This window comes from Nyctereutes procyonoides, unplaced genomic scaffold, assembly GCF_905146905.1.
Source record: "Nyctereutes procyonoides isolate TBG_1078 unplaced genomic scaffold, NYPRO_anot_genome, whole genome shotgun sequence".
NCBI lineage: Eukaryota > Metazoa > Chordata > Mammalia > Carnivora > Canidae > Nyctereutes > Nyctereutes procyonoides.
In genome coordinates, this window is record NW_026575136.1 from 26533557 (window position 1) to 26560909 (window position 27353).

Here is a 27353-nt window from a genome sequence, read left to right on the forward strand (position 1 = left end):
CCTACTCACAAAAGCCACCTGAGTTTGAGTCCCTGCACTGGTGACTTTATCTTTCAAGGCCAAGGGTCGATCTGGGGCTGTGGGAGCTTGAGGTCCCTGACTCTGGGCTGATGGGTCACTCAGGGATTCTCTAGACAAGGGGCCACCCAGGCAGGCCCTCAAGCCCACCCAGTCCAAGCCTGGCCAAGCTCACGGGTTCACAGCACAGAGAGATGGCAGGAAGAGCCCAGCCCATGCTTGCCAAGGGCAACAATTCCATTTGGTCTTTGGAAAGGAAGAAAGGAAGAAGGAAGGAGAGGAAGCATATATTTCAGCGCTTGCTTTGATAGAAATTTATAAAATAGCCGTTAAGGATACGAAAGGGTGCTAACAATGAGCTATTGTTTTAATTTCCCTTTTTGGACCATGTTTTCAAATCCAGAGCTCAGCCTCTGAGATCGGAATGTTCTAGGTTCCAAGGAAGGGGTCGCAGAGAGAGGGAGAAAGGCATTTTCTGGACTTCTCAGTCTTTCCAGGAGTTCTCCTCGGTGGAGACTGGCCGCCAAACCAGGGGGCAGACAGAATGAGTGTGTACAGGAGGGCACGTCCACATGGGCACTCGCGCCCGCATGTGGCCTCGAGTGTAAGTGGTGGAAGGAGAGGGTCTGGTGTCCGCAAGCCTGGGTCCTGATCCTGCCCCTTCGGTCACTAGCCGGGCGGAAGCTGAGGAGGCAGCGGTGGCCTCACCAGACCCAGAAAGGGTGTCAGGAGCTGGTGACCAGAGATCCCTTCCAACTCTGAGAAGATGCGACGTGCAGAATAAAGCCACGACGTGAGAGGTGACTGCCTTAGAATCGGATGCGCCAGGCAGGAAGTTTTATTTGGTGCAGGAAGGAACCCTGTCCAAAGGATCTAAATTCCTAAGGAAACAGCCTCCTTCACAAACATCACCTGGAATATTCCAGAGCTGCCCCTGGGTTTCATGCCTCTAATCAGGATTTTTTACATGAGTCTTTTCTTTTCTTTTTTTTTTTTTTTAATTTTTTTTTTTTAATTTATTTACGATAGTCATACAGAGAGAGGGGGGGGGGCAGAGACACAGGCAGAGGGAGAAGCAGGCTCCATGCACCGGGAGCCTGACGTGGGATTCGATCCCGGGTCTCCAGGATCGCGCCCTGGGCCAAAGGCAGGCGCCAAACCGCTGCGCCACCCAGGGATCCCTACATGAGTCTTTTCATACAGTATTAGATCATTTGCTATAAATAAAAGCTATCCCAAGGACAAGTAAAATTAAAAAGAGAGAGAGAGAGAGAGAGAGAGAGAGAGAGAGAGAGAAAGAAAGAAAGAAAGAAAGAAAGAAAGAAAGAAAGAAAGAAAGAAAAGAGAAGAGAAGAGAAAAGAAAAGAAAAAAGAAAAGAAAAAGAAAAGAAAGAAAAGAAAAGAAAAGAAAAGAAAAGAAAAGAAAAGAAAAGAAAAGAAAAGAAAAGAAAAGAAAAGAAAAGAAAGGCTAACAAGTCACCAGGAGAAAAGTGTCCACAGGGCCCTGCTTACGCTGAGCCATGTGGCAAAGCCCTTCTGTGCAGGCAAAGGCTCAAGCTCCGTCAGGCCCACCCCAGCCCTGCCGTCTGTCCTCTCCCTGACGTGCACGTCTGGAACCTGCCACATGACCCTAAGCGTCTGGAACCTGCCACATGACCCAAAGCCTTCCAACAGCTCAAGTGGGGACGGGAGTCACGGTGAAGAAGTCCGGGCAGAGAGAGGGTGCTGACGGCAGGCCTGGCCTTTGGCCAGCAGCATTCACGCTCCATGGCTTCAGAGGATATGTCTTTCTCTATCAGAACTTCCAGGAATCGGGGAAAGGTGAGGGATCTGCTGAGCTGGCAGCTTCCCAACGGTCCCGGGCTGCAGGGAAGGGGAGCACAGAGGCCACGGAGGACAGAAAATCTCACAAGCGAGGCTCTCTGCCTGCAGCACAGATACACGAGCAGAGAAGTGCAAGCAGCCCTCACAGAGGGAAACGACCACATACACTGGGCACCTGGACTCTGCTGAAGGAGTTACAGGAGAAAGGCCGATTTGTTCTTACTGACATGGGAAGACCTCTAACATATTTTGGAGGTGAAGCAAAGAGGCAATTAGAACTACAGTGAGGGGCGCCTGGGTGGCCCAGTCGGTTAAGCGTCTGACTCTTGCTTTTGGCTCAGGTCTTGATCTGAGGGGGTGGGATTGAGCCCCACATTGGGCTCCACACTCGGCATGGAGTCTGCTTGAGATTCTTTCCCTCTCCCTCCCCCACTGCTCCTCCCCCTGCTTGCTCATGTGCTCTCTCAAATAAATAAGTAAAATACATTTTAAAAAATAATAATAAAACTACAGTGAAACAGCATTTAAAACCCATCTGAGGGGCACCTGGGTGGCTCAGTGATTGAGCATCTGCCTTTGGCTCAGAGCGTGATCCTGGAGTCCTGGGATCGAGTCCTGCATCGGGCTCCCTGCAAGGAGCCTGCTTCTCCCTCTGCCTGTGTCTCTCTCTCTCTCTCTGTCTCTCATGAATAAATACATAAAATCTTAAAAAAAAAATCCAAAAGGCAAAAATTAGGAAATGTGCCAATACCAAAGTGTTGGCAGGATGCAGGGCAACCAGGGCAGTGGGTACTACCAGTGGGCATGTCCCCACGCCAGTGAAGTTGAAGATGCACATGCATTGTAACTGTTACTCCACAATCCTATTTCCAGGCACCATCCATTCTTGCACACATACACAGAGATGTGTTGTAGAAAAACTTCAGTGACAGCAAGAAATAAAACAAACTAACCAAAACACCAAAAGTGAGATATCCACCAACAGTAGAATTGATGAACAAAAGGTAGTATATATGTATTCAGAAAATGTTTGACAGCAGTTAACACACACACAGACACACACAAACTATGATTTTATGCAGCAACAGCAAGGAATTTCAAAAGCAGTATCTAGCGAAGAGATCAAGTTGCACAAAAGTACCAGAAAAACGACGTGCTACACATCTACAGAGGTAGAAAGCAGGTTAGTGATCGCCTGGGGCTGTGGGGGGTGAAGGGGGAAGCAGGGAGTGACAAGATCTGGGCTCTCCTGATGGGATGATGGAAAAATTCTCAAATGGATTCTGGTGCTGGGTGCACAACTCCATGGATACGCTAGACGCCACTGAGCTGTACACTTGACACGGGTGAATTGAATAGTATGTGAGGTATGCCTCAGGAATGCAGACAAAAAAAAAACAAATAAATAAGAATGATGCCATAAAGCTCAAAGAGAAGCAGAAAGAAACAGTATACTACGGAGAGTCACACATACCACCTCATCAAATTATGAAAAAAGCATAGCAACACAAAAGTCAGGTTGGGGGTTGCCTCTAGGAATGAGACCGAGCGATATGGGCACCCAGAGGGGGCTTCAGGGGCCCCAGAAAAATCTCATTTCTTAAGCTGGGTGAGGAGTATCATAGTAACTTATTGTTATGTTTTATACTGAAAGATATGTGTGTGTGTGTATATATATATACACACACACACACACACACACACACACACGCCATTTTATTCATCCCAAAATGCCATAACCCCCCCAAAAAAATTTAGTACCCCTTTCCACTTATGTGTTTGTATGAAGTTACCTTAAATAAATAATTGAGATCATTTTCTGTAAAAACATGTGATCACTGGTGCACGGAAGTCAAAGTCTGTACATTTTGGGGAATGGCCTGAACTTGTAGACAATTCAAATGATTTCACCTTTTTCAAAAAACAGTCTAATATGTATTTTAATTAGGAAAAACCCTACACGCTTTCAATGAACTATTCACAGTTGAAATAACCGTTTTTCCCCCTTTCCACAACTATGTTGATTAGCACAGAAAAATGCATCATGAAGACTGATCATACCTGTTTATCATTAATAGAGTGCTTTTCAATTTCTTTCTTTGCCTGCAGCAGCTTGTCCTGAAAGCAACAGAGAACAATTAGTTCTGGTAATTGTCTATTTGTCTGCTTGTTTGTTTAAATGGAGCGAAAAAGCAATTATTCGTGTATTTATTAAATTCTAGAAAACACGCGAGACAGCACCTATGTTGCATAGCTATGGGCCACTGTCTACAAAAGAAAGAAGTTCTAAAGTTATGTTTGGCTATGATTAAGTTTTTCTGAAAGGTAACAGAAAAACAAAGAAACTGCACAATCCTAATCAACACTACTAATTGCTGATGGGCACCATATCAACTCTAATAAATGTTTTGATCTGACATTATTTGGTTGTGATGTAAAACAAGAACCACCACATGGCTGTGCAATGCTTCCCAAACTTAAGAGTTCACGTGGTTTCACGTCAAGAGTGCTTTCATAAGAGATTGTCCAATATTTTCCTCCTCTACCATAAAAGCAAATATAGTGAAAATCACCTTTCAGGTACATTGAGAACACTGAATCCTGGCAACTTTCGAGAATAATCTTAAGACAAGCAAAGCTACCCTGAAACTGAGAAACTCTGCCAAGGTCTCAATTTTGCTTGTTTTACTCATTTTCAAAGAGAGAGACTTATCAGTTTACAGTTCTTAATTTGTTCAAAAAGTTGTAATTTCAGCACATCAGGACAGCTAGAGAAGAACAAAGGAGGAGGCGAATCCTTGGGAAAGACGTGGGTTTTCTGAACATGGGTGTGTCTATAATAATTTTGTTCTATGAATAAAGATACACACAACTTTCCTTTGTCAAAAGTAGAATAAACAACTATATTAGGTAATAAAGACTTTCTGGATGCCAGAAGGCTCGTCTGCTCATTCATGTCTAGCATTGCAAGGACCAGAGAAGGAGCTTCTGAAACACCTCAAACCCGGTGTCTCCTCTGCTTCCTTCTCATCTGTCTTGTATCAAATATCGGCACAGCTTAAATCTCACCAAATGCCATTTTATTAAAGTTATGTTTTCTTTCCCATAAAGTGGCTTTGATGTCAAAGTAAATTCATTGTTAGAGATGTCAGGATACAAATGAAAGGTAGCAATCCCACTGTTCTTGATTTTAAGAAGGAATAATGAACATCAAAGCCTAATTCTGGGCCAATATTTAAACATCCCCCCCCCAGACCCTCCCTGGCAGCTGTGCACCCCCACCTGAGTGGCCACCTACTACTGCCCTCCTGTGGCACAGGTGAGTCCAGAGTCCCCAAGCAGTGATGCCCTGCTGACATCCCCAGCCCTTCCGTCAACCCTCCCTTCATTTCTTCACTCCATGACTCCACACTGAGCACCCTCTGGGAGCCAAGCATTATGCCAAGCACAGAACAACGGCAGTGGACAACAATACGGCCATGGTCACCTCCCCCCGCCTCCACAGAGCCAGAGGGCTTCACAACTGTTCATGTGAATACAGTGTCATTGCTTTGGATGTGGAAATGACTCTAGCAAGAGTAACAGACCTTGGGAGGGAGGGGAGGGGGAGGGGAGGGAGGGGAGGGAGGGGGAGGAGAGGAGAGAGAAGAGAGGAGAGGAGAGGAGAGGAGAGGAGAGGAGAGGAGAGGAGAGGAGAGAGAGAGGAGAGAGGAGAGGAGAGGAGAGGAGAGGAGAGGAGAGGAGAGAGAGGAGAGGAGAGGAGAGGAGAGGAGAGGAGAGGAGAGGAGAGAAAGAAGAGAAGAGAAGAGAAGAGAAGAGAAAGAAGAGAAGAGAAGAGAAGAGAAGAGAAAGAAGAGAATTAAGGGGAGGGGAGGGAAGAGAAGAGAGGAGAGAAGAGAGAGGAAGAGAGGAGAGGAGAGGAGAGGAAGAGGAGGGAGGAGAGGAAAGATAGGAGATAGGAAGGAAGGAAAGGGAGAAAAGAAAAAGCAAAGCACAGCAAAGCAGACCTTGTGTTGACTTGACACAGAAAACCACGGTTTTGCTACACTGCTGGGGAGGAAGGAGCAAGATTTCCTGTGGAGTCCAGTTTCAGTAGAGATGTACCTCATCTCCATAATAAGCAAATTCCAGGGAACCACCTGCACATCCTAAAGGACTGGGGATCAGCCCTGCAATTGGCTCAGCAGGGGTGCGTAGGCGGAGGCCCTCCCCCGGGGGTCCCCACAACAGGTGTGCACCCGCCCCGACCATCTCCACATGGACCATCTCGACATGCAGCGTCTCTGATGTTGCCCAACCATTGTGGACACTAAATAAATATTTGTGGAACCGACCTGACTTCAACCAAGAAGTGTTTGCCCTGAATATGAGAAACAACCAGGGGTTCCAGGATCACACCTCGAACCGGAGATGAGTCACTTCTCGCCCAGGTTCGCGACCCCTAAGCACAAGCCCAGCCTCTCTGGCTCATCAAAAGCTGAGTAAGCAAGTCCATGACAACACACCCAGAAGACGTACCTCATTTCGTGCCACCAGAGTTATAAACGCTCCTTGTTTATAGCACTCGATAGCAATGCACTTTCCAATGCCGCTGGAGCCTCCTGTAACCTAAAAGCAAATATAATAAAAATCTTAGCTCTTGCAATTTCCCTTCTCTGGGAAGTTTATTTAAAACAACTGGGACGGGCTCTAAAACCCAATCTACAAGAGACAGATTTTTTAGCTATTGTAGTTTCTTCGTCCCAGACTCAATGAATGAATTAAGCAGAGACATGAAAGATTTTACTGTCTTGCTGCTTTGTTTTTGGTACTGAACTATAAATTGCACATCTATATTTTTCTGCGTTTACTGGAGGGAAAGTGCCCTATAACTCGAGCTAATAAGTAAGCCATTAGTCTACCTCTGGTTCCAAATTTAAATGAATCTTATTTCCTTATTGCTTATCTCCTGTGTGACTATCTTCTCAAGAGAAGAAAAGAGCCACTTGCATAGATCTTCTAATATTTTACATGACCGCTTCTTAAAAAAGTATACAGGATCATATGGAAATACCAAAAGGGAAAGCTTTCCTTCTTGCACTATTCCCCCATAATCTATAGCGCAGCTCTACTGGCTTTGAGTTCCATGCTCCCTCCAACCACAGGGCCTTTGCACATTCTATCTCCCCTGCCCTTCTTTCATCTGGCTGGCATCCATTCACCCATTAAATCTCAGCTCAGGGGTGCCTGAGTGGCTCAGTCGGTTAAGTATCCAACTCTTGGTTTCAGCTCAGGTCATGATCCCATGGGTTGTGGGATCCAGTCCCATTTTGCTGGGCTTTGTGCTCAGCAGGGAGTCTGCTTGGAGATTCTCTCCCTCTATCCCTCCTCCCTCCCTCCCTCCCTCCCTCCCTCCCTCCCTCCCTCCCCCCCACCAAATGAATAAATTTTTAAAAAATAAATAAATCTCAGCTCAAACATCACTTCCTCAGGAAAACCTTCACCTGCCCATTCCCTAACCTCAACCCACTTTTCAGCACCGCATCCTTTTCCCTTTACTTTATGGCACTCACAGACTCAAACAGCCGTGCATTTATTTGTGTGGTTATCTGATTCACGACCATCTCTCCTATCCCTGCCTCATAAATGCCCTAAAAATACCTACTCTCTTTCTGCTCCCCACTACATTCCTAGCACTTAGCACAGTGCCTGGCACATAGGAAGGGCTTGCTACATACTTACCTAAGTAAGACAGGTGTAATATTATTTTTCTAGTCATTTTTCCTATGCAAATTATATAATACAGGTCAAGAGAATGGAGGGCCCCAGGCTGTCAGGTGAAGGAAGGGGGGGAAGTTTCACATAGGCAGCTGACCTTACATGGGATCATATCCTATATGATATGATATATACGTCAAAATATCTTACGTCAAAAAAACTAATAAAAGGCTTTACAATATTACATTAAGGAGCCGTACTGAAACTTAGCTGTCGACTTCCATACAACACACATTCGGGTGATTTCAAATATTTCACCATTAGGTATTAGTCATGTTGTAATGAACATCGCTGATCCCATCTCAATTATTTTAAAGTTATCAGGAAGCCATGCCTCCACAATGTCCCAATCTCCATGGATGCTTCGGCTTCCCTACTTCCCTTTAGCCAAGTCTTCACCACTGAAGAGGCTTCCTTGGCAGATAATTAACCAATTTTCTCCAGAAGGTTACTGTCAAAAAATCTACCTGTTGCCTCAGCTAAACAGTTGCCTCTGAGGAGCTCTTTGCTGCCAAGATATTTCATGGGGGGCTCTGGCTTTTTAATTTTCACCCCACATTCCAATTCCATAGCAATTAACAGCCCCCCCCCCCCCGCTGTTGCTGCCTCAGTGTTCCTCCACCCAACATCCCCCGCATACCTACCTATCCAAATCCGACCTGTCCTGCAGAGGCCAGATCTAAGGTCCCCTCCTCCAAGAAGCTTTCCTGACTCTGTGGCTCAGTCCTGTCCTTTACCTGTCGCTTCCTCCGTTGTGCATGTTGTGGTAAGTCTTAGCTCCCTTACCAGACTGTAAGCTCCTTGAGAACGAGCACCAAGTCCCATTTATCTCCCTCCCTCTGAGCACAGAACCCTCATAAGCAGCTGCTAAAGAAACCCTCAGCCTACATTATTGCAAAATGGTACAGTGGTACCATTTCTCTGAGGAATACAATGCCAAAAAAAAAAAAAGTGTAAATAGTTTCCCTATTTGTTACTCAGTAAATTATTGGAAGTTGAAGTTATGAGGCTATTGAGAAAATTTATAGGCTCTAAAGTGCTTTTACTATTACTGCTGTGTTTCATCTAGACTGTTGGTGGGTAAGCTAGCTGTGCTCATGTACCGCACAGCCAAGATACTGTCCAACCTGATAACTCCTAAGTTTTTTCTGTAAGAGCAAGGGTAAGAAGACTTTAATCTTTCGGTCTTAGCTCATGAGAAACTAACCTTCTAATCAAGCTAATGCTTCAAAAGTATCTAAGAATATACATAAGCCAAGTCTAGGCTGTGTTATTCTGAATGATATAAGAAAATGGAAGAGATTTTCACAATGGCTGAGAAAAGCGGGAAATACGGATTGGGCTGCCTGACAATTGGTAAGTTGGGCCCAGATGTGGGACACTCACAATAACTGCTTAATTCCCTTTCCTTATCACTGCCTCTCACCATTCGATGCAAAATATTATCTTATTCTTACTGTCTCTTTCATCACATCAGACACCCCTTATCGAGGACAAGAGACAGGGCGGTTTGCTGCAAGAACTGCTCCCAGCCATTTCCAAAAAAGGGAAGACCTGATTTTCCAGTTCTCAACAAGTCCATTAAACAGCTTAAAAAAAAAATAATTAAATAAACAAACAAACAAACAAGCACGTACCCTGCAATACTTCTGCAGTTTTGCCCCTGTCTTTAGGGAGATTACACTAGTTCTAAATAGAAAGCGATAAATAATTATGACCTCAGTCTGCTCCTGCTTTCACACAGGCAGACATTCTAAACGTTAGCTCCCTCTCCTAGCACCACCTGGTCCGCTCCTAACAAACCTCAAGAAAAAGAACTGCACTTTCCCTTGTCTTATGACATTAAAAAAAGAAGACAGATGGTGACATCATGTGAATTATTCATGTCATCCTCACATTATTTATAGTGGCGTATTGAAGTGGGACGGTGAAGAGAAGTCTCTTTCGTTTACCCCATCAGACCTGGTCTTACTCACGGCCTGCAGCGGAATGAAACTGGAAGGACTGGAATCAAGGTTAACTGCGACTCCTTTATAAATACTGAACCAAAATGTTCATTCCTGCTTTGGGGCTCTGCGTTTTTTCCAAAGTCACGCTCCGCAGGCCTAACTTCTGAAGGACCGCAACTCTCAGAGCCACGCTTCGGGGGCACAAGTCCCCTCGCAGAGGTGACACCTGCAGCATTCGGCCTAACTGTCGAGTTTTGCTTCTCTCGCTCGCTGCTGCTGAAACGAGCGGACACTAACCCCCTCTACCTTGCGCATGGGGGGTGGCAGGCGTTGGAAACAGGCTTCCTGTGTTTACAAAGGGCAATTTAAAGAAGAGGAAAAAAACACATCTTCTCATGCACCAACGCTTGCTGTCCAGGTTTAAAGCACCGTGAACCGAAGGAGCGTCCGTCCGGGGAGCGCCCGCGCGGGCACGCGCCTGGGTCACCGGGGCAGGCTGGCGCCGCCGGCCCGGGAGCCCGGTCTCCTTACTGCACAGCCTCCCCCCGCAGGGCGGTGCGCCCCGGGGGCTGTGGGGGCCGGCGGGGGCCTCGGACGAGAAGCCGGAGCAGGTGCAGGCGCCGGGCGCAGGTGAGGAGGTGCGGACACCTGCACAAAGGCGAAGGCGCGAGCTTCCGGGGCGAAGCCGGCCGCCGGCGTCGGCTCCCGGCTCCCGGCTCCTGCCTACGCGCCAGCAGGTCGGAGGCTCGTCCGGGAGCCCGCGCGGCGGCCCAGCGCGCCCCGGGGAGCCCGGGGGGAGCCCCGGGGGAGCCCCGGGGGGGGGGGCCCGGCGGAGCCCCGACGCCCCCCCGCCCAGGTGAGTCACTTCCCGAGTCTCCTCCCGCGGCTGCTCTTTCTGTCCTCGCACAGGCCGAGCCCCGGCCCCGGCCCCGGCCCCGGCCCCGGCCCGCGCCGCCGCCGACCGCGGTGTCCTCGGCAAAGTTTCCCAGCCTCTCGGCTCCTCGGTGGACTCCTCGGGAACCCCGAGCGCGAACCCCGGCCGGGCCCCCGCCGTGCGCCCCGCACCCCGCACCCCCACCCCCACCCCGGGGGCCGCGGGGACCGGCCGGGCTGCGCGGCGGCAGGTGGCCCCGCGGGGAGACGGACGCGGGCGGCTGGGCCTCGGGCCTCGGGCCTCGGGCCTCGGGCCTCGGGCCGGGCTGGCGGCGGCCGAGCGGGCCGGGCGGCGGCGGCGCAGCAACAGGAGGCCACTCACCACCACATGCGCCCCGGGCAGGGCGAGGGGCTTGGGGCTGATGAGCGGGGACACCATGTAGAGCAGCAGCACGAACGCCACGAGGAAGGCGGCCGCCAGCAGCAGCATCGCTCGGCGGGGCCGGGCCGGAGGGCGGCGGGCGGCGGGCGGCGGGCGGCGGGCGGCGGGCGGCGGGCGCGGGGCTCGGCGGCGCGGCGGTCACGCGCGGCCGCGCGCAGCAGGAGCCGCTGTTTGGGTTCGCGGCCGGCGCGGGGCGGGGCGGCGGCCGGAGGGGAAGAGGCGGAGCCGGCGGAGGGCGCGACCGCGGCGGGGCGGGGCGGGGCGGGGCGGGGCGGCGCTTCCCGGGGGCGGGGGCGGGGGCGGGGACGGGGACGGGGGGGACCGGGGGGCCCGCGCCCCTGGAGCGCCCCGAAGGCCCGGGGGTGGCCGCGGAGGCCGGCTGCCCGGGGGCACGCGGTCCCGGGGCGCCCCCCGCCGCCCCGTGGAGCCCCGACGCGAAGCCGACCTCCCGGGCCCGGCGCGGCCTCCGCGGCGGGCTCAGCGCTCGGGCACGGCCCACGGTCGGGGAAGCCTGGCGGTGGAGTTTCCTTGGGCTTCAGAGCTCCTCGCCTTTCCCGAGGCGAGGATCAAACCCAAACCAAAACAAACCGCTTCACTGAGATCTAATTCACATCCCATCCCATTCACCGACTGAAACTGCACAATACATGGTGTTTGGCGTAGTCCCGGACTCCTGCAACCACCACCACAGTCCATCTAGGACGTTGGGTTAGTGATACACACCCCCACCCTAAAAGGTCCTGCACCCTTCAGCAGCCACCCCCCTCCCCGTTCCTCCCAACCACGCCCCCAGTCCTAGGCTATCACCCATCTGTATGTCTCTAGATTTGCCCAGCCTGGATATTTCGTATAAATGGAATTCTGCTATACGCAGCCTTTTCTGTCAGGCTTATTTCACTTAACATAATGCTTTCAAGGTTTATCCCTGCTGTACAATGCTACTGCACTTCACCCTTTTTATCACCAACTTGTAGTCCCTCGTATGAATTGATCACATTTCATTTATCTGGACATAGAGGTTGTTTCTCTTCGGGGGCTGTTAGGAATTACAGTGCTGGGCACCTGGGTGGCTCGCTGGTTCAGCATCTGCCTTTGACTCAGGTTGTGATCCCCGGAGTCCGGGGATCGAGTCCCACATCCAGCTCCCCACACGGAGCCTGCTTCTTCCTCTGCCTGTGTCTCTGCCTCTCTCTCTGTCTCCCATGAATAAAAAAATAAAATCTTTAAAAAAAATAAAAAGGAATTATAGTGCTGTGAACATTCATGGATGAGATTTTGTGTGGACATATGCTTTCATTTCTCTTGGATACAGACCTCGGAGCAGAATGGCTGGATCTACGGTAACTCAATGCTTAACCAGAGCTGCCAGATATTTTCCAAACAGCCACATCACTTTCCGTTCCCACCAACAGTAAGTGTTCCAGTTTCTCTACATCCCTACCAATACTTATTATCAGTCTTTTTAATTATAGCCTTTCCAGGGGGTGTGGCATCTCATTGTGGCATCTCATTGTGATATCCAAATATCCTTATTTGGATAAGGCACGGAAGTTTGCTTGTTTGCTTGCTTTACCTTTCTGTTTTTGTTTTCAGAAATGGGAAGGAGCTCAGGGGCAAAGGGAGTGATCTAATGTTTTTTTCTCTCTTAATTTATTGCCCAGAGTTAGGCGAATGACAAGGTTTGAGGGCACAGTCCGCAAAACTTCTGACACCACTTCAAATTTGGGGGTTCCTCCCTAGAATAAAAAAAATTAAGAAATAAATTTAGGGGTTCCCAAACCAACTTCACTTTTGGTAATTCTCTGGAAGGCCTCACGGAATCCCGCATTGAGCTGTTATTCTCATGGTTGTAATTCACGACAAAGTCAGCCAAGAGAAGAAGTACATAGGGCAGAGTGTGGAGGCCTCCACCTGCAAAGCTCCGGTTGCCACCTCTCATGGAGTCAGGACACGTGACCCTCCCAGCATGGGTGGTGTGATACTAGAGTGGAGTATTGCAAACCAGGGAAACTCATCGAATGTCCAGAGTGTTTATTGGAGTTTTCATTATGTTGCCTGTATGGCTGAATGCAGTCTTCAGGTCAATTGATGTTGCCTGATACAACCTTCCACCTAACTCACATCGTTGGTCTTTCTGGCATGATCAACCTCCACCTTAAAAGTACAGATTGGCCTGCCCTCATTTAAACAAAGGTACTTCTATCAGGTATGGCACAGATTACCTCCAAGAAGCCAAAGACAGAGGCTAGCCCTTCTGTTCTGAGAAGACTCTGAGGCAAGCCTAGATTCTTTACTGCACAGGTCACTCCCTGGCCTTTATCCAAAGCTCTCCTACAGCAAAACAAACATATGCCCTAACATTTGGAGGAGGCAGTGTAGAGTAGGAGGCTCTTAACTCAATTTCTCAGGATTTGACCATCAAGGGGCGCCTGGGTGGTTCAGTCAAACATCTGCCTTCCACTCAGGTCATGATTTCAGGGTCCTGGGATTGAGCCCCGGTTGGGCTCCCTGCTGAGCAGGGAGTCTGCTTCTCCCTCTCATTCTCCCTCTGTGCTTTCTCTCTCTCTCTCTCTCTCAAATAAATAAATAAAATCTTAAAAAAAAAATCTGGCCATCCATATCAGTAATGCAATCTTACTGATAACACTGGCACTGATAAGTGCCAGTGTTACACCATACCCCAATATGGGCAGTAGACATGGCCTGAAAAATAAGAGTTGAAAGATAGTGGCATATCACTGGAATTTCACTCAATCATCAACAACTGGTCCAGTTCGTCATCACATCACGTGTCTCCCAAACCAATCCCTCACAGGTTTGCAGTTTCCATTCAACTCTATCAGCTTCTAGGAAAAAGAGTGGTGTCCAGCTGCTAAGACATCTGGTCTAACTGGACTCTAGTAGGAGACAATATCACCTCTTGCTATGAGCCTCGGTCAGGGTGTTAACGTCATACTGGATTTTACTTGTTGCATCGCCCATTTATTTGTTCTTTTACCTGCAGCTACTATTTCTCCTTCTGTTTTTACTCACACTTTCCCCTGTTGGAAGGAACACTAGGTTCAGCCTAGTTCTATGCTGTTCCAGATTGCCAGCACTGCTAGTAGTTGAGTGGACCCCCTCAGTCCATTCCCATTCATAGAGGGTACGGTGATACAGGCATACAGCTTGTGGGCTTTCTCAACCATGAGGCAACACAACTGCATTCACTATCAATCCCAATTTCATCAGAAGGAGTGAATGCATAACCTCCCCTCCCTTCGTCAGTGTCTTGGAATTCTACTATAAAGGTTGAAAAATATAGTTTCTTGCTTAGGGATGATCGTTGATTCTAGCACCTTCATTTGAAGCCCTGGTCCTTGGGATCACAGAATTGGGGAGAAAAAAGAAAGAAAGAAAGTTGAGGCAATGTGGAGGGAAAAAAAGCAGAAATTATGGTCATACCATACCATCTTCTCTCCATGGGAAGAACTGCATAGTCATACCGGCATTCTCCCTCACTCCCTCCAGATCCCCCAGAAAAGTGGAGAGATCTATCAAAGTGAGCAACACACTCCTGAAGACACATAAGTCATCCTTACATGTCTTTATCTCTCCCTCCCCCATTTTGTTTTCTTTTATTATTAACGGTGATTCATTCCAGAGAGAGAGAGAGAGAGAGAGAATGAAAGGAATAGAGAGGCAGAGGAAGAGAAAAACAGACTTGCTCAGAGCATGGAGCTTGACTTCACCACCCTGAGGTCACGACCGGAGCTGAAACCAAGACTCAGACTTTTGCCCGACTTCACCACCCAGCCGCCCTCCCTCCCCAGCTACCCCTTCCTCTTCCATTTTAGGCAACAAATGTTTCAATTACCTGTTCCAACTCTCCTTTAGACCTTTACTCAAGATGATATGCAGCATGATTCGTTCATCTGATGTGATATCTTTTTGCCCATTGTTGGACACTGTGGGCTGTAAAGTATGTTCTTTGGTCTGAAGAAATGGAATTGGTGGTCCGAATTGGTGCAATATCTTCTGGTCCCATCCTTTTATAGTGTTTTGAGCATTTGCACCTACCTCTAGGCATGCAGAACCCAGTCCAGAGTGTCCAGAGTGTATCTGTCCTTGTGAAAACCTGTTTGTAACCTTCCAGGACCAGCATCAGCCCAAGTACCAGTTCTGTGTTGGGCCTTCCTCGCAGGGAATCTGCCCCACAGCCATCTGCAGATGCAAAAAACTGCATCTCTGTCATTTTTTTGGCCCACAAAAAAGTTCTTATTGGCATTCTGTGCTCCAGAGGGTACAAGAGGACAATGTCTATATTCATCCCATCTCTACATTGCTTCACCAACAGGTTTAGAACCATCTAAATGTCTATCAATGGATAAGTGAATAAAGACAATGTGTTAAAAACATATACTATGAAATATTAGTTGGCCTTTAAAAAAAGGAAATCCTGCCATTTGTTATAACATGAATAAAACCGGGGACGTTACACTAAGTGAATATAGAAAGATTTCACAGAAATATAGAAAAATATTGCATAATCAGATTTATATGTGGGATTGTAGAAAAAAGAAAAAATCACAGTAACAGAGAGCAAAATGGTGGTTACTGGAGTCTGGGGCTTGGTAGGGAAGAGAAGATTAAGAAAGAGAGAGAGAAAGAAGAAAGAAAGAAAAAGTAAAAAGGAAAGTAGAATATCAGTTTCCAGAGGCTGGGCGGAAACTAGTGTGGAGAGTTACTGCTTAATGGGTAAAGAGATTCAGTTTTGCAAGATAAAAAGAATTCTGGAGACCAAGGTTATGATGTTTGCACAACAATATGAATGTATTCGATGCTACTGAGCTGTCAACTTAAAAAAATGATTAAGATAGTAAATTTCATGTCATGTGTATTTTATCACAGTTGACATTTCCCCCAGGTGGATTCTAATATGCTTCTATCAATATCCCAGCAAGATTTTTTGTAGGTAGAGGCAAGAGTATTCTAAAATTCATGTGTAAAGGCAAAGAAACTAAAATAGCTAAAAATTTTTAATAAAAGAAGAACAGACTGGGTGCCTGGGTGGCTCAGTTGGTTAACCATCCGACTTTTGATTTTTGGCTTAGGTCCTGGTCTCAGGGTCCTGGGATCCACCCACGTTGGGCTCTGCACTCAGCAGGGAGTCTTCTAGTTCCTTTATCTTTGCTCCCCAACCCCATCACACACATTCATGCACATGTGTGCGCTCTCTCTCTCTCTCTCAAATAAATAAATAAAATATTTTTTAAAAAATTAAAGAACAGAGTTCAAGGAATCAGCCTACCTGATTTTCAAGACTTGTATAGCTATAATAATGAAGGCTGTGTGGTACTGGCCTCAATGGGACCCAGAAACAGACCTACACGAATACACCACACTGATTTTTTACAAAGATGCAAAAGCAACTTAATGGAGGGGAAAGTAGCCTTTTAAATAAATGGTGCTGTGACAATTGGGCATCTATAGACAAAAAAAATTAACCTCGACTTGACCATTACACCTTCCACAAAAATTAATTCAGATGGTGTGATAGTTAATTTTATCCATCAATGTGACTAGACTATGGAGGGTCTAGATATTTGGTCAAACACTATTCTGGGTTTTTCTGCAAGAGTGTATATAGTGAGATAAACTTTTTTTTTTTAAAGATTTTATTTATTCATGAGAAACACAGAGAGAGAGGCAGAGACACAGGCAGAGGGAGATGTGGGACTCAATCCCAGGATCCGGGGATCATGACCCAAGCCAACCACTGAACCACCCAGGTGCCCTGTGAGACAAACATATAAATCAGTAGACTGAGTAAAACAGATTATCCTCCCCCATGTAGGTGGGTCCAATCTAATCTGTTGAAGGCCAAAATAGAACCCAAGGCTGACCCTCCACCAAGTAACAGAGAATTATTCCTACCTGATGGCCTTTGACTGGAACATCAGCTTTTTTTCTTGCCTTTGGACTTCAGTTGAAATATTGGCTCTTCCCGGGGCTGCAGCTTGCCAACTCACCTGTAGATCTTGGAATGTGACAGCCTCCATAATCATGTAAGCCAATTTCTTATAACCAGTCCACCAATCAATCCTCTATTGGTTCTGTTTCTCTGGAGAGCCCTGACTAATGCTGAAGGAATCACGGACATAAATGTAAAACTACAAAACCATTGGAAAAAACACTGGATTTTAAAAGAATGAAGACTTTGGTCAGTCAGGCAAAAAAATTCAGGCCACTTATTTATAAAAGAAATCAGGCTAGTTTCAGATTTCTCCATGGTGTCATTCAACACGAGAGAACAAAGATGCATCTATAAGATCCACAAAAAAAAAGAATGTCGAGCCAAGGTTTTGTATCCAGCTAATCCATGTTTCACCCCTTGAACGTGTAATAAATAAGGAAATGATTTTCCCTTGAGTGTTTCTTAAGGAAAGTATTAAGACTATTAGTCCATTTGGGCTGCTATAAAACGATACCACAGACTTGGTGGCTTATAAACAACAGAGATTTATTTCTCCCAGTTCTGGAGGCCAGGAAGTCCAAAATCAAGGCCCTGGCAGATGCGGTGGTTGGGAAGGCCCACTTCCTTGTCATAGATTGTGTCTTTTCACTGTGTCCTCAGGTGGCAGAGGGGGGAAGGAACTCTCTGGAGTCTCTTTTACAAGAGCATTAATCCCATTTATGAGACAAAATCACTTCTCAAAGGCCCACCTGCAACTGCCATCCTGTTGGGCCTTGGAATTTGACATATGAATTTTGGGGGGCACAAATATTCAGTAGGTAGCCAGCTAAAAGATGACTGAAAAGGTATGGTGCTGCCTTTTGAGAATTTTTGAAATGAATATATTTAACCATAGAACAAAGAATGAAACAAATGCAGGGGCTATGGAACAGAATGCTATGTCATTGGCATATACCTTAACAATGGAAGAATAATAAAAGAAACACATTTTAGGAGGGGAAGAAGGAAAACATGTGCAAGGTAGGAGTGATTTTATGAATGGTGTCCTTTATAACTGAAACCCAAAGATATCACTTCAAGCTGACAAGTCAAGTAATAGAAGAATAAACAGTTAGCTCCATGAAGGTAAACATGAAGAAATATTGACACAAATCAGGCGAGCTGGGAAATAAGAGGAAGTATATACATTTTATCGCTGTTTATCATAAAGGATTAAGACATTATTAAAGGGAATAGAGGGATACGGGGCCAAATGAGGTGTAATTGTAGAGGCCAACAAAACAATACCTAATGACCGACTTGAAGAAACAACGAGGCAAAATGACACTCCTGCCTGATGACAGGATCACGGTGTCTCCTGCTCCACTGCACTTGCTGCTTCTGGGTCGCAAGCGCTCTGGGTGATGCAGGGCTGGCTGGCACCCCTCGGGAAGCCCTGTCTGTTTTGCTCTCAGCTGAGAGCCTTGCTTTCAATGCTCCTCAGACTGTGTTGAATGTCCAGTTGCCTTTTTTATATCCCTTCTGTGGCAAACCAGTCAGAAAAATGAAATGATACCTGAGCAAAACAAGCACATGCGACATACAAGCTTTAATGATTAGCTGTTAGAATCCACAGACTTAAAAATCATAAATGTAATCAGAACAAAACATAATACAGAAAAAAAGACTGACAAAACGGTTAGGCTGTTCGTTAGACATATGCATAAAAGTGGTTCATGTGGAGAATTATTTTTGTAGTGAACTCTATTTTCTAGAGACAGTCACCACATCTCCAATCGCACACACTCTTTCCTAACGTGACACTAATTCCATCCAGTGGTGGGGTGTATGTCCCCTCCCCTTGACCTGGGTTGGCCTTTGGACTGAATTGATCAATGGACTGTGGCAGAAAGGACACTGCAGGACTTACAAAATAGGTTGCAAAAGGCCATGTAGCTGGTTTTCTTGGGACATTTAATCTGAGAACTAATACATGATCCTCTGAGTAAGCTCAAGCAGTCTCTGGAGATGTCCTTGTGAAAAACGGAGGCCTCCAGTGTGCAGTCCCAGTTGAGCTCCCAACCAGTAGTTAACACCAACCTGCCAGCTGAGTGAGTGAGCCATTTTGAAAGTTAATCCTCCAACCCCCCCCCAGTGATGCCTCACCAGCAGAGATGAGCCATCCACCCTGTGCCCTACCCAGACTGTAGATTTTTACTTCTTTGTTTGCCTAGTTCTGCTCCCTCCTCCCTCTGTTCACAGGCGATGATCTGTAGTAAACATCTTGCCCCCCAGACTCCTCTTGTTGGCTTCTGCAGAACTTAACTTGTAACAACACGTATCACCCAACCCTTATCCTGACAACTTCCCTTCTTTATTAGAAAATGTAACTCATACTCTCCTCAAATTCTAGCATTTGACTTATCCAAAAGATTAAATAATCTGGTTAGAATTTAGACCCAAGTACAAAAAAGTTTATTTTTTGGTGTAAGAGTCATTTAGGAAATTCCAGATGATATTTTGATGCTGTGTGTGGTACTAAATGGGATCTTTTCTGCACATCAGCAGGAACTCTTCTCAAAAGCTATAGTATAAAATATGTGTGGCTTCATTTGAAAGGTTTTGCAAAGAAAAGCTCTAGTCAACTAAATTTGACATTACTAAATGAACTATTGGGACTTCATCAAGATAAGAAGCTTTTGCACAGCAAAGGATACAGTCAACAAAACTAAAAGACAACCTACAGAATGGGAGAAGATATTTGCAAATGATGTATCAGATAAAGGGATAGTTTCCAAGATTTATAAAGAACTTATTAAACTCAACACCAAAGAAACAAACAATCCAATCATGAAATGGGCAAAAGACATGAAGAGAAATCTCACAGAGGAAGACATATAGACATGGCCAAAATGCACATGAGAAAATGCTCTGCATCACTTGCCATCAGGGAAATACAAATCAAAACCACAATGAGATACCACCTCACACCAGTGAGAATGGGGAAAATTAACAAGGCAGGAAACCACAAATGTTGGAGAGGATGCGGAGAAAGGGGAACCCTCCTACACTGTTGGTGGGAATGTGAACTGGTGCAGCCACTCTGGAAAACTGTGTGGAGGTTCCTCAAAGAGTTAAAAATAGAGCTGCCCTACGACACAGCAATTGCACTGTTAGGGATTTACCCCAAAGATACAGATGCAATGAAACGCCGGGACACCTGCACCCGGATGTTTCTAGCAGCAATGTCCACAATAGCCAAACTGTGGAAGGAGCCTTGGTGTCCATCGAAAGATGAATGGATAAAGAAGATGTGGTTTATGTGTACAATGGAATATTCCTCAGCCATTAGAAACGACAAATACCCACCATTTGCTTCAATGTGGATGGAACTGGAGGGTATTATGCTGAGTGAAGTAACTCAATCGGAGAAGGACAAACATTATATGTTCTCACTCATTTCGGGAATATAAATAATAGTGAAAGGGAATATAAGGGAAGGGAGAAGAAATGTGTGGGAAATATCAGAAAGGGAGACAGAACATGAGAGACTCCTAACTCTGGGAAACGAACTAGGGGTGGTGGAAGGGGAGGAGGGCGGGGGGGTGTGGGTAACTGGGTGATGGGCACTGAGGGGGGCACTTGACGGGATGAGCACTGGGTGTTATTCTGTATGTTGGTAAATTGAACACCAAAAAAAATAAATTTATTAAAAAAATAAATTTGACATTACTTCTGGTAACTTCAACTGTACTTCCAGTCTATGAACATGGCAGGACAAGACAAAGGTGAAGCAACTGAGGCACTTGATCCAGTAACAAAGTTTGGTGGGATGCCAAAATAATCAGTAATCAACATAAACGATGTTTTAAGGCAATATTAAAAAGAATTAATGCAAAAAAAGTCCATGGTGAAAAAATATCAAAATCAAAATATAAAGATCGTCTTACCATGACTGACTGAATGAGTAGCAGAGGTATGTGATGGGGTTACAGTCCTACAGCTATCACTCCAAAACATCTCATTCTTCGTCTTCATAAACTGTTGATGACATTTTTTTACTTGAAAAATAACAAATATACTTCATGTCCATTAGCATGACTATCATAAAAAAATCTCAGCAAAACAAAAATGGGCAAAACAAGTGTTGGGGAAGATGTGGAGAAACTGGAACCCTCATGTACTGGTTGTAGGAATGCAAAATGGCGCCATCACTTATAGTGGTTTCTCAAAAAGTTAAACATAGAATCACCATGGAATGATTCTATATACCTACCTAGGAGTTCCACTCCAATGTATATGCCCCAAAGCGACCCAAACAGATCCTTGTATACCCACGTCCTTAGCAGCGTTACTCACAACAGCGAAAGGTGGAAACAACATAGATGTTCATTAACAGATAAATGGATAAAAAAATGTGGAATTTACATATATACAATGGAATATTGTTCAGCTTGAACAAATGAAGTTCCAATACATGCCACAACATGGATGGACCTTGAAGACACTATGTCAAGGGAAATAAGCCACATACAAAGGACACATGGTGTATGAGTCCATTTATACAAGGTACTTAGAATAGGCAAATTCATAGAGAACTATAGTAGAACAGTGGTCACCAGGCCTGGGGGTGGGGGTGGTAAGTTATTGTTTGAGAGTTTCTGTTCAGGTTGATGAAAATTCTGGAAGTGGGTGGTGGTGATGCTTCCACAACATTGTGCATTTAGTTAATGCCATTGAATTGGACACTTAAAAATAGAAAAAATGGTAAGTTTTATGCCATATATTTTTTACAGTAAAGATAATGAACGTTCACTTTATAAAAAAATGAGAAAATAAAGAATACATTTTAAATTAGTAGTAATGAACACTCAGAGAGATAGTTGCTTCTGGCTCCAGACTTTTTTCACAGCATCTTGGGATGGCCTCACAGTATGTAGCAGTGTGATTGAGATGTTTTTTTCTCTCTGGACTTTCTCTTCCCCTGTTAGGTGAAGGTGGCAGGCTTCCCTTGTATGGTGTAAACCAGCAAAAGCATAATGGCCTGTAAAGTATTTTCTTTTCTACTGGCTCCCCCTAACAAGTCCTAATCTCTCAGGTCACTGAGAGCAAGTAGAGGAAAGGGAGACTCCATAGGTTGCATGAAGGAATGGGGACGGAATCTCCCACCTCACACGGTCTGAGGGTCGGAGCTACCTACACCCACAGATAGGATGGCACTGAGGCTTCCAGCCTCTGCAAAGATTCTTCTCTTGTGTTCCTGGCATGGAAGGGGAGAGCTGAGGGATGTCTGTGGACTTGAGTGCAGAGAATGCCAGTAATAGACTTGGTGCATTGAAGATTTATCTCCTGTGTGAGCACTGGGGAAGCCTCTTGGACTTTCCTGCAGTCCTTTGGGGGAGAGGCCTGATAAAGAATTAACAGTGACAGCACGGTGATTTGGATTTGACTTAGTGATGATGTAGAAATATGGTATTATTTGCCTACTGGAATTTGTGAACTGAAGTTTAGACCTGGCATTGGTCAGGGCCCAGAATTTCAACATCCCCTAAAGTCAATAGAAAAATGTCAAAGGGTTTCCTCTACTTTGTAGTCAAATCTATAGCAGAAGGAACCTGTGAGAACTAATGTTCTTAGAGGGAAGATGCGTGTTCGGGTGTGTGTGTGTGTGTGTGTGTGTGTGTGTACAATCACCTTAGAGGAGCAGCTGTTGATAGCAGTCCACTGTTCTGATTGGCCAGAGCTATGCCCCATACCACACCTGTGAACTATTTTTACACCAGCCTACCTACTGTCATGTGGCTGCTACCAATTTCTTCCATTTTTTGGTATTAATGTTTTCATTTAATAATCCAGACCTCTGCATGCCAATACTTTTTTCATGTAATCGCTTTTTCTTTAATATGGAAATTCTCAAAGGTTTCTATAAAATTGTCAATGGATTTTTAAAGGAACTTTTTATGCCTAAGACATCATACATTTCAATTAAGAATATGAAAGCTTTTTAATATTGCAATATATGATGTCTTAGGCCATAAATAATTCTGTTAAGTCCACTGACAATTTTATAGAAGTCTTTGGGAAAACAGGACAGGAGTCTTGGAGTTCTGGCAACTTTCCAAGACACAACTATTCTCATATCCAGGATTGCCTACATCCAAAAGTCTTGCCATTTCAGCCAGAAGAGTGTTCAGTTGTACATAACAAAGGTGTTCCATGATCATATTCATAGATTACTTGTGTTAGTGCTTGGGAAACAGTCATGGAATCTACCACTATGTTTCTTTCAAATTAGTTCCAAGTTTCACCTCCTTCAGAAGTGATCCTTAATCCCTCAGTCTTATTAGTCACATTTGCTTTATATGACTTGCAAGTAAATTGCAGACTTCAGGGACTTTCATCTCTTATCCCGTTATGTGTATGTTCGGGATGTGTCATCCAAAAATAACGGTGCAATACACACCAATATAACCACAATACCATTATCCCACCCAAGACAATAACAATTCCATAATATCTGATATCTAGTTTATATTTATATATTTTCAATTACCTCCTAATTGGTTTTTACAGCTGTTTTTTTTTCTCCCCTTCAAACCAGGTTCCAGTCAAGTTTCACATATTACAGTGGGTTATTAGGTTATGTGTCTTCAGTTTCTTTTAATCTAGAAGAGTCCCTCAACCTTTTATTTAATGGTATCCACTTTTTAGAGACCAGGCCAGTATCTAGTAGTTGTCCTAATCTCTTTTGACTGATTGGTTCTTTTTTTTTTTTTAAACGATTTTATTTATTTATTCATGAGAGACACACAGAAAGAGAGAGGCAGAGACACAGGCAGAGGGAGAAGCAGGCTCCGTGCAGGAAGCCCGATGCGGGACCCGATTCCAGGACTCCAGGATCACACCCTGGGCCAAAGGCAGGTGCTAAACTGCTGAGCCACCGAGGGATCCCCATGACTGATTGGTTCTTGATGTTATTTATTTCTCTCTCCCTTGAATTTTCTGTAACTCAGCAGTTACATCTATGGCTTGATTAGATTCAGATTACAATTTTTGGTAGGAACACTTCAGAAGTGTATTTTGTGTTGCATCCTACCCAGTAGCACATATCTGTTTGTCCCCTATAAGTGTTGCTCAACTTAATTTGACTTCTTGGGTAAGGTGGTGACAATCATCTCTCTCCATCATAAAGATCATGTTCCCTTCTGTAGTTAGCAGATCATCTGGGAGTGACACCATGAAATGTTGGCAGATTGTCACCAGCAATTCCTCCCATTTCTGTTAGCATGTGCTGCTCCTCCTATCAACAGGTAGAAAACTATTTTTCATCCCTTGAATCTGGACTGGCCTTGTAACTTAGTTTAACTAATATAATATGATAGAAATGGTATTTCCTTATTTCTAGGCCTAGGCCTTAAGAGGCCTTGAAGCTTCTCTTTTTGCCCTCTTGGGTTCAAGCCACCAAGAAACTCAGGTTGGACTACTGAACGATTAAGACACCACAAAGAGGTCCAGCCAGCCTAGCTGGATGTACTAGAAATATGAGTGAAGCCATCTTGAATTCTTCAGCCCTAGCCAAGCCATCCCAGCCAACATTATTATATAGAGCAGAGGCAAGCCCTCTCCCTGGAGCTCTGCCAAATTTGCAGAGTCATGAGAAAAAGTAGATGGCATTTTAAGCCAACATTGATTTTGAGTGGTTTGTTATTCAGGAAACAGGAAACAAATCCCAAGTAAATATTCCGTTTCATGCAATAGTTTTAGTATCCTTTGATATTTGCTTGAGTCGATTATTTCATTGAGGTTGCCACAGGATAGTTTAAATTTTGCTATTTTCTCTACAGCATTGGGAGAGGAGGAGGGGGAGAGAAAATGGGGGAAGAAAGGAAGAAGGAGAGAGAGGAAGGAAAGGGAGAGATAAAGGACCAGCTTTCTCTCACTGTTTCTACCAAGAATGATGGATGAAATGTTTAATTTTTTCAATTATTAGTTTCAGAATAAAAAGTTGAATATTCATCCCCAAGGATGGCAAATGAGGTTTTGCCCTTCTACTTCTTTTCGAGCCTTCTTTACATGCTTGTCCTCCATAGTTGCTTGGTACCCCATGCATATCTGTCATTGAACTCAAAGTGTTATGCTCTAATTGCTGATTCATCTATCCATTTAACTGAACTATGTTTGTTGAGGGCAGGCATGTTAGAGGTGAAGCCAAGTACATATAAGTTCTAAGTGAAACTAGATTTGTCGTACTCCTTTTTTCTTTATACATATCATCTTACATAATTTAGATAATATCTGATTTTTTTAACCATGCAATTGTTTTGCCTTTTGGTGATTTTAATGTTTTATGTCTCTCATTTTTAAATCAAGAGTAACAGCCCGTAGTTATAAAACAAACAGTAGAGTGGGCCAGTAATATAAATCAGCAGTTCCGGACCCTCAAAGCCTCAACTTCATGAGGGATAACCACTTTCAATTTTTTAGGTTTGGTTCTTGTATTTTTTTTTTTTTGATGGCTGTATCTTTCAACTCAGATGACTTTTTCACAATGCTATCTTGTTTTCCCAGTGACAGATGGGATCTACATCCTCTCCCCTTGAAACTGGAGGGCTTTTGTGACTGTTTCAACCAATAGAGTATGGCAGAGGTGACGCACCATGGCTTCTGAGACCACTGTTAAAAGGGAAGTTTCTGCTTCTCTAAATACTTGATCTTGAAGCCTCCAACCTGACTGTCCGGAAGCCACCATGCAGTGCGGAAGCCTGAGCGACCCCTGCAGACACTGCTTGGAAAGGCCCAGAGACTTCAGAGATGTCCTGCTGCCCCCAGATGTTTCAGCCCTCTGCCATTCCAGTCCCAGCCACTGTCTGGCCGTAACTATGTACATGGCTCCTGGCTAGAACTCGAGTTCCTGATCCACAGAAACCAAGAGAAAAAATACCAAGAGAAAAAATAGCTCTTAAAGCCATGATGGTCAGGCCTCTTGGAGGCCAGACTTGGGAGTTTTTTGGTGGTACCTTTTGGTTGTACCTGAAGCAACACCTTCATTTACTTTGGTCCTAAGGACTCTCGTATCACTGAATTATCACTTATGATCTCTGTGGGGAAGACTGTTTCAGTTATCATGCTAGGTCTACTGCCTAACGTGCCGACCAAGTCCACTTGGCTTGTAATGGTTAGTTGACATTAATCGGCTTCTACAAAGGATCTTTCCAGCTCTGATGAAATCAAAGAGCCAGTTAAATAATTTGGAATGTGTTCCTTTCACCTGTCAAAGGCTTGGTTAAGGGACTGGATTATGGATCTTCTGTGGGAATAGCGAGGCCTTGTGAAGGTCCTCACAATATAAATCCATGGTAGCATTTCTTTTTCCTAAAGATGTTGGGTTCTTCTTTTTACATTATATATTAATGGAGTTCTGAGTGGGTTGATTGTCAAGCTGTTTCTTCAACCAGCTAAGCAAACAATTAAAACCGCTCCCAGCAGCTCAAACCAAAATGCTAAATTCAGAGTCTCTGTTGACTGAACTCAAGTAAGACTCAATAATTTCTGAAACTAGGCTCTCCTTTTAACTGATAACCAAAATACTCCATTCCTACCCATAGGGTTCCAGGTTTTTCCTGAGACTCAGAATCCTTCAAATCCTTATAAATATACACATCCCAATACTATGCACCATGCTTTTTGCCTCCCAAATTTCCTTACCTTCACATTATAAAAACAAAAAACCCCCACAAAACTTGATGACTCTGAATTCAACTGGTATTACTTGGTAACCTGCAAGATCAAACATAAAGTTTCACTTGCCTGTTTTAGGACTGTGAATGCAAGAAATGTTTATAGTCACAGAAGATCCCTGGGTTTCGCTCCCTGCCTTGACTTCAAGTAGCAGTCCTTGAAGTTCTCATGCCTTTTTTGTTTTACAGCAGCTATGAAGGAGATACCCAATGTCTTGTCTTCACTAGGCACTTCATTAGCTGTCTCACCACAAGCTACCAGATTCCCAGCGGGTCAGATGCTATTGATGCTGCTATGATCCTGTTTCTAATGTCCTGCCTTCATTGTGGTGCTCAAGATTGATGGACCTGGTGCCTAATGATGAAGAAAAACAGGATATCTCCAACTTTGGTATCTGTAGTGTGGGGCCAGGGGCATTCCCAAAATCAGGAAGGCAGTTTGGATGAACAGCAGTCCTCCAAAGTACATTTGTTTGATGAATTACCTTTGCTGTCCTTTTTTTCACTCTGTCTTCTTAAAGTCTCTATTATTTTATAGGGTTCCAAAAGGGGAGACAAATTCCTGTGATCAGCTCTTAGCCTGACTGATCCTAACTCTTCCTTTAAAATCTTTTACTTATTTTGGGAAATTAAAATATTTAAAGATGAAAACAAAGGAAAAATGAACAAGTATTCATACTTCTACCACCCAGATTTGGCCACTGTTAATTTCTTGACATATTTGTTTTCATTCCCAATTTTCTTTTTTTAAAGTAAAAATGCAGGGGAGGGGAAAAATAATAAATGCTCATGCAAAGTATTCAAACTTAGAAAAAATA

General features: G+C 44.9%; 1 protein-coding gene and 1 long non-coding RNA gene across 2 annotated transcripts in view; one reads left to right on the top strand and one right to left on the bottom strand.

Moving 5' to 3' along the window:
- The window catches only part of LOC129495565 (3-ketodihydrosphingosine reductase), a 39029-nt gene extending 28072 nt beyond the window's left edge, over nt 1-10957 (bottom strand). Inside the window, exons 1-3 of the mRNA XM_055303211.1 lie at nt 10804-10957; nt 6361-6450; nt 3904-3960 (exon numbers count right to left, since the gene is read on the bottom strand). Of these exons, the coding sequence (XP_055159186.1) occupies nt 3904-3960; nt 6361-6450; nt 10804-10911 (255 nt within the window). The 5' untranslated portion in view covers nt 10912-10957. The remainder of the gene's footprint in view (nt 1-3903; nt 3961-6360; nt 6451-10803) is intronic.
- LOC129495566 (uncharacterized) lies at nt 8249-27216 on the top strand. Its single transcript, XR_008661551.1, has 3 exons — nt 8249-10404; nt 12176-12274; nt 25367-27216. It is a non-coding gene; the product is annotated as an uncharacterized LOC129495566 (long non-coding RNA).
- The last annotated feature ends 137 nt before the right edge of the window (nt 27217-27353 follow it).